The sequence below is a fragment of the Gavialis gangeticus genome, unplaced genomic scaffold (genome assembly GCF_001723915.1).
Source record: "Gavialis gangeticus isolate Ggan-Ray unplaced genomic scaffold, GavGan_comp1, whole genome shotgun sequence".
In the NCBI taxonomy this organism is placed as follows: domain Eukaryota; kingdom Metazoa; phylum Chordata; order Crocodylia; family Gavialidae; genus Gavialis; species Gavialis gangeticus.
The window spans coordinates 15812-27402 of NW_017728960.1; the positions used below are offsets into that span (position 1 = coordinate 15812).

The 11591-nt window shown below is 60.3% G+C and overlaps 1 protein-coding gene across 2 annotated transcripts; it reads right to left on the reverse strand.

Moving 5' to 3' along the window:
* Window positions 1-485: 485 nt before the first annotated feature.
* Window positions 486-5999, reverse strand: PAQR6 (progestin and adipoQ receptor family member 6). 2 transcript variants are annotated; one of them, XM_019514660.1, is made up of 8 exons: window positions 5303-5999; window positions 3651-3839; window positions 3129-3256; window positions 2662-2867; window positions 2335-2461; window positions 1499-1595; window positions 912-1056; window positions 486-835 (listed from the first exon to the last, which is right to left on the reverse strand). In XM_019514660.1, the coding sequence occupies exons 2-8, from the start codon at window positions 3699-3701 to the stop codon at window positions 564-566; spliced, it is 1026 nt and encodes a 341-aa protein (XP_019370205.1). In that variant the 5' UTR covers window positions 3702-3839; window positions 5303-5999; the 3' UTR covers window positions 486-563. The 2 variants fall into 2 exon arrangements, with proteins under 2 accessions (XP_019370205.1, XP_019370289.1); XM_019514744.1 differs by lacking the exon at window positions 5303-5999 and having other exon boundaries at window positions 3651-4973.
* Between the last annotated feature and the right edge of the window lie 5592 nt (window positions 6000-11591).

The window sequence follows — 11591 nt, forward strand, 5'->3', positions numbered from 1 at the left end:
GGGGTGATGCCACGGGCACAGGTGGCAGACACTGGCTGTGCCGACACTGGCAGGACCCAGTGTGATGCCCAGCACCTGTGCAAGCCTCTGGGCCCTGCCAGGCTCAGGCCAAGGCCCGCGGCACCCAGCAGGTTGAGGCCGGAGGGGTGAGTGGTGTTAGCCCCATGTACAGACAGGAAAACTGAGGCCCAGGAGGACAGACTTATCCTAGGCCACACTCCATAGCTACGAGGTGAGTTCAAGTGTCTGCTGAAACCACTAGGCAACCCTGCCCCTCTTGCCCATGCCCCCTCAGTAGCGGGTCAGAGATGAATTAAGATTGCAGAGCCCCAGCCCGGGGTTCACCTGTCCAGGAGGGAGCCAGGACACCTGCGTTCCTCTCGAGGGGCCGGGACACCGGGTCTCCTTCCCCAGCAAAACACAGGCTGGGACTCCTGGGTTCCTTTACTGGCGGAGCGAGAGGCAGCCTCAGGACGCCTGGCGTCTCCACTCCACGTGCGGCCGCCGGTCCTGGGTGCGAGTTGCCCCCACCCCACACTCTGTCCTGGGGGCTGGGGGCTGCGTCACTGCTCCTTGGGCTGGGTCCCATCAGGCACAGAGCCCTGCAGGAGCGGGGCCGCGGTGGGCACGCGGAGCAGGGCGGCCGTGAAGGCGGCGATGATGGCACCATTGCCCAGGGCGGCTGCCCCCACGGTGCCAAAGGTGCGGACAAAGGTGGGTGCAGGCGCACGGGCCCCCAGCCAGGCCTGGCGCCCGCAGACATCAGCCAGCACGGCCTCCAGCTGGAAGTGGGTGCCCACCACAGCACAGATGTGGAACAGCTGGTGGCTGTGCCCTGCGGAGAGGTGGGGGGATCAGCGCCAGCCCCTGGCACAATGCCCCGTGGCCCACAGCATCACCCCCCACCTCACCGATGTAGTCAAAGCGCCCGGGCGCCAGGCGCTCTGGCAGGTGGGAGGCGAAGAGGAAGCCAGTGAGGAGGGCGAAGAAGAGGTGGTAGCAGTAGCCGGCCACAGCCTCGGTCCAGGCGCGGTCGTCCCCGAAACAGAACAGGAGCTGGCGGGAAAGCGGGCAGGGGACATAGTGGTTAGAGCAAGGAGAGGGAGGGGGGCGCTGGGGGTAGCCTGGATCGGGGGGTGTGGGCCAGGGTTTATGGAGGGGGAGTCCAACTGGGGACTGTGGCAGTGTGAGCTAGGGGGTAGAGCAGAGCCCTGGGGGTGGGGGGAAGGATGCCTGGGTCCGACCCATGCCTACAGCAGCGTGATCTAGGGCTTCGCATGCGCGTGCAGTGACCCCCGTGTTCCTCCCCGGCCCTTTGCCCTGTAAACCCCATGACTCCTGTAGGGTAGAAACGTCCAGCACCGAGCGCGAGGCCTCACCTCCCCCAGTGCCTCTGGGCCCGGTTAAGACACCTGGACCCGTGGCCTTTCCATCCCGGCCCGGCCATGCCGACACCACCGGGCATGCGGGAGCCTGGCGCCACCGGCTGGGGACTCACCCGGTAGAAGAGCGGGACGTTGTCGTAGACAAAGGGGTAGACGAAGGCCATTGTGCGCAGCGCCTTGCTGAGCCGTGGGAACTCCAGCTCCAGGAAGCTGCGGGGACAGAGAGGGGCCAAGGGGTTTAGGCCCCTAAAGCCAGCTCCTAATGCTCTTCCATCTCCCATTCAGACATGGGCTGCTAAACCCTCTTCTGGGCTGCTCCAGGCAGGGCTGAGCCGGCCTCTAGCAGGGAGCGGCTCAGATGTGACCCCCTCTGGGCCCGGCTTTGCAGGAACTCAAAGGCGATGAGGGGAGCATCGCAGTCAATAGCAAGACGGTGGATCAGGGCAGACCCGTGGGTGCAGGACAGGCCCCCTCAGCCCTTTCTAGACCACAGCGGTGCTTTAATAGTGGGGAGGGGTCCTCTTCCTTTCCCAGCCAGCACGTCTTTTCCACCACTAAATTGAGACAGAAAGGCCGGGGCTGGGGGCTGTCAGGGGACATGGCCACAGGGCAGGATGCTGAGCTGGAGAAGAGGTGGGGGGCTCCGGATAGAGAAGCTAAAAGGACCCAGGTGTCCGAGTGTCCCAGCTCCATGACAAGCAAGCAGCCCCTTGCTGACCCCAACCAGCTGGACACGATCCTGCTGGCTGGAGGCACTGGAGCAAAAGCCCCCGGGGCCCCTCTGCTGACCCCAGCCGGGTCTGGGACAATGCACACGACTGGCTGGAGAGGAAGGGAAGGGTGGAGGGGGGGTGTCCCACCTGCTGGCCCCTCCAAAGACGGGGGCCGCGGGGCGAGGAGCCCTGGGAGACCCCCAAGCCGCGGGGCCCCGGTCCTGCTGGGTCCGTACCGGGAGTAGCAGGACAGTGTGGTGCAGACGAAGGAGTTGAGCGCGGCCACGGGCACGAAGCAGTGGTGGAAGGCGCTGTTCACCCAGGCATCCGGCATGGCATAGGCGCCGTACGTGAATGCGCAGCCTGCAACGCAAGGCGGGGAGGAGTCAGGCAGGACCCTGACCCTGACCTTGCCCCTTAAGGGAGCTGCCAGAGGGAAACTACACGTGGGGGTGGGTTTCCCAGCCCCAAAGAGGGGCAGATCAGACATGGTGGGGGGGTCCTTTAGCATCGATGGGGCTGAGCTGATGGCCCGGGATCCCAACCCCTCGGTCCCGGCTCACCCAGGCTGTAGAGGCTGAGCGCCCCGTAGTCGAGGAAGTAGCAGATGTGGCGGGCGCGGGGGGACATGGTGCTGAAGGTGTGGGCACAGCTGGAGGTGAAGGGGTACAGGCAGACCAGCAGCAGGTAGACGAGGAAGGGCCAGTGGTAGGCATCCTGGCAGAAGTCCAGCGAGGACGAGAGTGCCAGGAACCGCCACACGAAGTACCTGCGGGATCCCGGAGCCGTGGTGTGACCTCCGCGCCCGCCGGACCCGCCTGCCCTGGGCTCCCGGGTTGGGGCGAGCTCAGTTCCACCCCTGGAAGGGAAACTGAGGCACAGAGAAGCCCCTTCCCACCTAGGGTTGTGACACCAGCCTTCCTCCAGGGAGCTGGGATGCAACCCAGGAGTCCTGCCCCTGACCCCCAAGGAGCCCCCACCCCAGATGGGGGCTGGGCCTGGCAAGTCCCTGCCCCTGTGCCACCCTCACCAGGTGGGCAGGAAGTGGGTCCAGATGTTGACGGTCTCATTGGTCATCTGGAAGGAGCTGAGGATACAGTCCAAGGCCGAGCTCTTGGGGTGCCGGTACCCCGACATGATGCCATCCTCCCAAAAGATCTGGCGGGGGAGGAGGAAGTTGGTATTGAGGACCCTTTATCCACGGGGAAACTGAGGCACAGGGGGTCAGGAGGACCCTGTGAATCCACGGCAGAGGCAGGAACCAGCCAGGTCTCTGATTCAGTCTTTCCCTCCCACTCCAACCCCAGCCGTGGCCCTGATCCTGTGCCGCCAGCCCCATGACACCCCTGGTCCCACCCATCTGCCAACTGGAGACGCGCAAAGTCCCTTAGGGTCACAATCAGTAATGTCACTTAGCCACAATGTGGCCCCCAGCAATTCCCAGCGGGGTGGGTAAACAAGGGAGACCTGGTGGGGGGGTCGTGCTGGCTGGAAAGTCGCCGGTTCGAGCGGCCCAGACCCTCCAGCGGGGCCAAGCGGGGCCCATACTCACGCGAGGGACTTGGTGAACCCTGAAGATCTGGGGCAACTTGATCGTCAGCATTTTCGGGCCGGGGAGGGGGATGAAAAGCAGTCAGCGGGAGAGCAGGACTGGAGCCCCCGGGGACTCGCTCCCCCCTGGCGGGGTCTTTGCCGTGGCCCCTTGCTACGCAAACCGCCGCGACGGCCGGCACTCCATGACCTGGGGAGAGGGGGCAAAGAAAACCAACCCAGCTACCGATTTCTTTCCAGCCACTGCCTCCGGTCCGAGTCCGCCCCCCTAAAACATCTCGAGCTCGCCTTAAAAATCACAAACTTTTAAGACCTCTTCCCTCCTGCACCTGTCCCCACGGCGCCTTGGAGTCCCCGCAAGGGCTGGAAACTTCTTCTAAGACAGACGAAGAAAGCACCTGTCATCCCAGGACTCCTGGAGCTGGAGGTTTTGGGGGCGGGGGGAGGCATATGCCAGGTCCCTGGATGGGCTATGCAGTTTCCAGCAGCCCCCGGCAAGCACTGGGCCTCCCTGCGCTGGTGCTGTACAAAGAGTCAGCAGAGAGGGGGGAGCACCAGCTGTCCCTGCCCCTCGCCTGCCCTGCCTTGGACTGGAAGGTCTTTGGGGCAGAGATGAGCGGGGCTGGGATGGGCCCCTGTGCCCTGGTGCATACCTGCGGCGGGGCCCCGATCCTGGGGCGACCCCTGGGCTCAGCCTCCTGCCTCCGCAGCCACCGCGCCTCCCTGGCTGGCAGGGTCCTGCTCCGCCACAGAAACACTGGGCAAAGCCAAGCCACCCCCCAGTGGCAGCCCCCTCCCGGCTAGAAATCAATCTCCCCTTTGTCAAGTTCACACAAGGCCCCATTGAAGCCAGCGGCCAGCCCACGTGACGCCCAGTGGCTCAGGCACAAGGCATCAGCCAAGCAGCCGGTTACATAAGTTTGCGAGGGGCATGGGGGGAGCTGGGGGAAAGCAGGGATGCCCCCCACTGGATGCACCCAGGGCCGTGGAGTTAACTTCACCAGGTGCCGGGTCCCAGCGATGAGCCGTGGCCGGCAGGGAAGGCGGGAGCTCCAGGGTGTCCCTCCACCCCTGGGCAGAGCCTGGCCGCGCCGGGGGCTGCGCGTGAGCACTGCGGAGATGAAGGGACTTGCCCAAGGCTGCGTGGAGGCGGTAGGAGAGACAGGTCCCATCTCAGAGCTGCGGCAGCTGGATGCCCGCCTGGCCCCGGTGTGGTGGGTGCCCCCTGACCCTGGCTGTCCCCCACACCCTCAGCACTTGGGGCCGAGTCCATTGCTGACAGGATCTGAGAAAGGAGAGGCCTCGCCTGGCCCCAGCCCTGCCACAGCCAGCCTGCATGGTCTCAGGCAAGTCACTTTGCCTTGCTAACCCCCTCTTGCCTTTGCCTGCCTCCCCAGCTGGGGGGAGAGCCCTGATGCCACCCCCACCCCCACCCCCCAGCCCAATACCCTCCAGGCCAGTAGCTAAGTGGCTCTGCACCCAGGGGAAGATCCCACCGGGGGGAAACTGAGGCAGGCCGCAAAAAAGGCAGAGCTCAGCAGCATCCGGCCTCCCCGAGCAACAGGCGGCCGCTCCCTCCCTCCCTCCAGGCCAGACAGAGACCTGGGACGAAGTGTGGAGACCCCGAGGCGGGAGAGAAGGAGGGCTCCAAACCTGGGGGGCGGATGGGGGTCCCCAGCCCGTGCCACGGCCTCCCAGTGTCCTCCCGGCGCCCGGAGCTGGCTGCATCGCCCGCGCTCGCTGCACTGTATTATTTTTCCCCTTTCCCACATTCCTTGGCAGTGCCGGTGGACGGCGGCCAAGTGCTCGGGCCCCGCCGGCTCCAGCCCATTGGCGGAGGTCGGGGAAGAAAGGGCCTCTCTGCCGATGCCGCCTGAGCCGGGAGACAGCGCGGGGAGAAGAAGGGGCTTTTGTGCTGGGCAGCCCTTCCACTCCCTTCCCCCTCAGCCCACCGAGCTCATGTCCTTGTCCGTCAGGCCACACCGGGAGCTGCCTCCGGCTTCGGGGCCTGGCCAAGGCCTCAGCTGCCCCATGGGTCACCGGTGGAGTAGGAGCAGGGAGCAGCCATGGTCCCCCGCACAGCTGCAATGGCCGGACAGATTTCAGCCCACGGGGCCGGGGGGCTGCAAGATGGTGGGGGTGGCTTAGCCCCAGCCAGCCTCTGCCCTGCCCAGCTAGAAAGGGTTCATTCAGGACAATTAATTAATTAACTAACCCCCCAGAAGGTGGATGCTTAAACCCAGCTGCTTCGCTTGCAGTTGGGAGGGTTTGGATCAGGGCTGGGGGGAGCCGCGCTGGATTAAGGTGATTAAAAACAGCAAGGGACCACTAACCCTCCAGCAGCCAAGGAAGAGCCTGCTGGCCACGGCCTCAGACAGGGTCTGGGGGCAGCCCCTCCAGCGGCCTCTCTGCTAAGAGAGCTGGAGACGCTGCCATGGGGGGGATGAGGGGCCAGGCCCTGATTCAGCAACGCCCGAGTGCAGCTCGGCTCTGGAACATGCGGGCACAGGATCCACCCCTGGGATCCGCCATGGATGAGGCTTGGGTTCAATTAGTGCGAGGACAAGCGGTCCCGGGGCAAGCAAGGAGCTCCGGGAGGAAGAGAGATGTGGGCTGGGTTGGGGGGTGATCATGAAAGGGGCACGGAGCAGTGGACCCCAGCGGTGCCAGCACTTGCCAAGCGCAGACCAACGCCTCCCACCCCTTTGAGGATCCCAGGCTCGGAGCAGAGCCCACTCCCTCCCCGACAGCCTCTTTTGTGCAGGCCTTGGCAGGTCCATTGAGAAACAGGACACGTTGCCTTCCTCTGGAGGAAGTGGCTGGAAGGGACCCGAGGGCTGCACTTCCCGGCCTGCCCGAGCCCCCTTTGCCCCGTGGGCCAGCCAGGGGGAGAATAACACCCGTCTCTGCCCATGCAGGTGCCCCGCCAGGAGCCCAGGTGCAGGGACACTGGGGGCTTGGCCCCATACCCAGTACAGGAGTGCCTGTCTCGTGGCACATCAGGGCTTGCGCCCACCAAGGGGAAAAATCTCACTTGGGATTTCACAGTGGCGTTGAGGGCTGCTCTGCTCACCCCAGTTCAAGGTCATGGCTTGGTTGAGGTCCTGCCCATCTTATTTTTCCTGAAATGAATAGCGGGAAAACTTGGTGCCCGTCTCACAAGAGCATGGCCGCCCAGCTGAGACCCCTGTGCCAGGCCGAGAGCCTGACGGCTCATCGTTGCCACCGATGTGGAAACAGATGCGGGTGCCCGTGACAGAACCAGGCACCAACACAGAGACGGACAGGAGGATGTCTGTCTCTCCAGTGAGAGACGGACAAGACGATGCCTTTGCTGTAGGATTTGAGCAGAGGATGCAGCAGCATCCTAATTAACACCGTGGCTGGGGGTGGGATTTAACTGGTGAGGGAATAGGGGACGGGGAGATGGGACTGGGTCCAACACTGTTCATGGAGGACCCATGGGGCCTGTGCCCAGTGGAGGTCAAAGTGCCTAGGAAGAGGCGAAGCTCTAGGCCGGGCAGCTCTGTGCCCCTATGGACTTGCAGAAAAGTCCTCAATAAAACCTGGAGGGTCCCCGAACTGGCTCAGGAGCTGGGGAGCCGAGCTGTTGCACGGCTGCAGACCCCTCCAGGATTTAGTGGAGCACCAGCAGGTCCAGGGCAAAGATGGGAAGCAAACACATGAGCTCAGCGCTGTCCTGTCCCATGCACTGGGCTGCTAATGCCACCCGGACAGGTCACCCTCCATGCACAGATGGGGCACGTGCACATACTGATTCCTACCCGAGCTGTGACGTCCAGGCTGGCAGAAGGCATGATGTTCAAAGAGGAAAACAGCAATTCAGTGGGGGTTTTCAGCTGGTTCAGGCTGGGATCCTGATTTCAAGAGCCTTCAGTGAAAAGACAAGCCTGTGTAAAACGTGCATGTGAGGGGTAGCGGGACATGTGAATTTGGAGTCTCAGCTGCATGAAGAGAGATTTCGTTCTATTTCGATTGCAACATGTTGCCTTTCAAAACGGCCACTGTCCTGTCCCATCCCTTTGCAGAACTAACAAGGCTGTCCTGGGTGGTGTTTCCTGCCCCCTGCCTTTAGATCGTCCTCCGAGATAGGTCATCCTGTTATTCACAGCTGGAGCCAGGCAAAAACCCTAGCTTCCTTCTCTCCCTGGCAAATAAAGTCATTAAAAAAAACCCTGCAGTGGTGTTGGAGTGATGTTGCAAGCAGGATGGTCCAGAAAAGAAGCGAGAGGTGAGGAAGATGGGGCCAAAAGAAATCTTATGAGGTTCAACAAGGACAAGGGCAAAGTCCTGCGCTTGGACAGAGCAATCCCAAGCATCGGTACAGGCCGGGAATCGACTGGCTGGGCAGGGGCTCCACAGAAAAGGATCTGGGGTGACAGTGGGCAAGAAGAGGAAGGAGCCAGCAGCGTGCCCTTGTTGCCAAGAAGGGTAATGGCATATTGGGCTGCATTGGTAGGAGTGTTGCCAGCAGGTGGAGGGAAGTGATTCTTCCCTCTATTCAGCACTGGTGAGGCCACATCTGGAGTCCTGTGTCCAGTTGTGGGCCCCCCACTACAGAAGGAGGTGGACACATTGGAGAGAGTCCAGTGGAGGGTAATGAAAATGGTTTGGGGCCGGCGGGCATGACTTGTGAGGAGAGGATGGGGGAACTGGGCTGATTTAGTCTGGAGAAGAGAAGACCAAGGCAGGGATTTGATAGCAGCCTTTAACTCCCTCCATCTAAAGAGGACGGAGCTGGACTGTTCTCAGTGGGGGCAAATGAGAGAACAAGGAGCAACAGTTTCATGTTGCAGCAAGGGAAGCTGAGGTTAGGTATTAGGAAAAACTTCCTCACTAGGAGGGTGATGAAACACTGGAACAGGTTACCCAAGGTGGTGCAATCTCCATCCTGGGAGGTGTTTAAGACCTGGCTAGACATAACCCTGGCTGGGATGATGTAGTTGGGGCTGGTCCTGCTTGGAGCAGGGTGTTGGACTAGATGTGACCTGAGGTCCCTTCCAACCCACATCATCTATGATCTCTGCAGTGTGTTCTTCACCCACATTCGAAAGCTTGCCCAGGTCTCTCTCTGGCAGGCCGTCGGCCTAATGAAAGGTCTTGCCCACAAGGCTCCCTTGCCTCTCACTTTACAAAGATCATCATTTTTTTTTTTTTTTTTAAACAACAAGGGTCTGAAAGGTTTTTGTTTTTCAACCTTTTTCCTTCGCTGCTGAGAATTCAGATGGTTTCTTCCCCTCCTTTTGCCACTCTGGAGCTTTGCCAAAAGGGAAAGTCTTGAAAATTCAGAACGAAAAGAAAGGCAAAAAAAATCACAACCCCCCTCCCCTATGGAGTAAAAGGGAGAGTGAGGTTTTTGAAAGGGATGCTTAGAGGCCCCTTGAGACACACTGGATGTACCGCCTGCCAGGTGTAGGCACAACAGGGGGTACGCGGAAAATGTGGGGGGGAAGTAACGAAGGCAGCGATAAAGAGGTACAAACATTGTGTACTTTATTAAGCCAGTCAGTTGTGTTCCAATCACACAGTCAGACGCATGCCATGAAACCAGGTCTGAGCCCCCCACCGCCTCTGCAGCCCCCACCCACGTATCCCGGCAGATAACGGATCACCTTGTAAGGCTGCTCGCCTCCGGCGGACTCGGCTGGTGCTGCACACCCTAGCATACGCTCACTCCTCACCCGCGTCCCAAGATGGGGACCCAGAGGCCGGGCCTCGCTTGTGCTACAACAATCCAGGGTTTGGGTCCTACCCCTACAGCAAGTCTCCTGGCAAGCTACAGGTCTCAAGTCTCGGAACCCGCTGTTTTCCCCCCGCCCCTTACAGAGCTGGCTGGTGAGGGGGTGAGAACGGAGAGCAGCCAGTGGGATATGGCAATTGCGGGAAGGCGTGATGGACCCAGGGAGAAGAGTGGTAGAGCAGTTGCTTGGCACAGCCCCAGTTGCTGCGCCCGACCCCGCGGCTCCATGTGGGCTCAACCGATGCTTCCAGGAGTCCGACTCAGCGGAGACATGAAGGAAAAGCCAAACCCAAGAAGCATCCATAACAGTTAACTTAAAAGCAAAACAGAAGCACTTGGCTTTGCTTTTTCTCCCCAGCCAAGGCAGCACAATGGTTCTTGAGCTCATGGGTATCGTCCTCCCTCTCCAACAATGTAGCTTGGAGCTGGTTTAGCAAGCTCCAAGGGGCTACGGAGGTAGCACCATTTGGGTGAGCAGAGCTGGCTTTGCACAGCTCACATGCTGCACTTCGAGACGGTGGCTACATCACAGGGTGGAGTTAATCTGTATCGGGGTGGAAACGCAGGCCCTGGGGCAAGGAAGCCCCAGGCAGAGCTGTGACCCAGGAGACAGCACAGTTTCCCATCTATCCCCAAAGAAGTGCACGGTGCCCCCTGCTTCCACGCCAGCCTGCGAGAAACAGCCATCTTCTTGCAGGCATCTGCACTGGCGGTGTGGGATCAAGGGACCAAACCCTGCTGCTGGCACAAGCCCGTGGGGTCCTTCTTGCTCCATCCAGAGGTTGGTCCCCATGGGAGCTGCAGGGCCAGGACATCAGAGCATCTTCTGCTAACAAGTGGGACCTCCCAGCTAAGTGCCACTACAGCCCGTGTCGTGGGAGGGAGAGTGACCGGCTGTCTTCCTCAGGGCCTGCTTGTCAGACCAGGCCAAGTCCTGGGAGACGTGTCCCTTTTTCAGTTCCCACTTCACCCAGGCTGGAGCACAGGAAATTCCTCACTGCAGAGAAGGCTGATGAGGTGGGGGCAGCCAGACAGATTCCCCCACCAGCTGGTTATCAGGATTTCCTGTTTGGTGAAAGGCCAGGGGCTTTTTCCTTCTTTGCAGTGCTTGTGATAATACTGAGTTAACCTGCACAAAGGTTGCACTGAGGCAAGAACGTGGACCAGGCTCAACCCCCAACCTTGGATAAAACCAGCACGCTGAGATCCTCTGAGGATGTGTGAAGAGGGAGCAACATGTGCAGTTGCAGAATAAATGGGAGGTTAAAAACTCCAGTGAGAAATTAAATGACCCCCAATGCCAGGCAGTGGGACAGCCCAGCCTAGCCCAGCCATGTGCTTCTATGACTTGTCCGTTCTCAGAGACCAGGTCTTTTCTGTGCCAAGACATCAGCCCGACTCAGCTGTCTCCTTGCAGAACAGTCTCCTTCCTCCTTGCACAGCTCCATCCCTGCTCCCCGTCAGCTGTCACAAAGCTCCTCCATTCCAGCCCCTCACATTTGACCTGCAAGTTGCTGCCACCCACCACGCCAATGCCTTCTGCTTGGTCTTGGGCGCACTGCTCTCCTCAGCCATGGCAAGTGAGAAAGCAAGTCACTCCTGCATAGGGATCCAGAGCCTTGATCTGAAGGATTCCCGTTCCTTCACAAAACCAAACCAGCACGTCCTGTAACTATGAGGAGGGGGAAAAAGCAGCAACTCTCTCGGTAGACATGCTCGGCTGCTACACAAGTTGCTTCGGAGGTCTTGCTTTCATGAGGTGATGGGCTGCTGCCCTCTTCCAGCTGGTTCTCCATCATGAATTGGGCAGCTGACATGAGCTCCAGAGAGAAAGATTCACCAGGCAGATTTGGAGAGGACCCATGCTTGCAGGGAATCAAGGAGTGTAATTTCAGCCACCTGGCCAGCAGCACGTCAAAAGAGAGGCAGATTTATAGGGCACAAATGGTTGAGCCATCAGTGCTTTGGGCTGTACGCCAAGGTTGAGGGGGGCTATCCCAAGTAAGGGATACAGCTTTTGTTTTTTTGCATCTCCATTCATTAAAGCACAAACTAAAAACAGAGAAACAAAGATCTCAAAAGAAAACCGCGATGTGACTTGCAGCAAAGGGCACACACTAAGAGTTGGGCTCCACCTGGGGATGCCTCCCTGGCCTGACAGAGAGAGAAAAGTCCTTGCAC

Coding starts and splice junctions, on each gene's coding strand:
- PAQR6 (XM_019514660.1), bottom strand. CDS start 3,701: ATGCTGACGATCAAGTTGCCCCAGATCTTCAGGGTTCACCAAGTCCCT. Junction 2,462..2,661: donor GCTCAGCCTCTACAGCCTGG/GTGAGCCGGGAC, acceptor CTTGCGTTGCAG/GCTGCGCATTCACGTACGGC. Junction 1,596..2,334: donor ACACTGTCCTGCTACTCCCG/GTACGGACCCAG, acceptor CTGTCCCCGCAG/CTTCCTGGAGCTGGAGTTCC.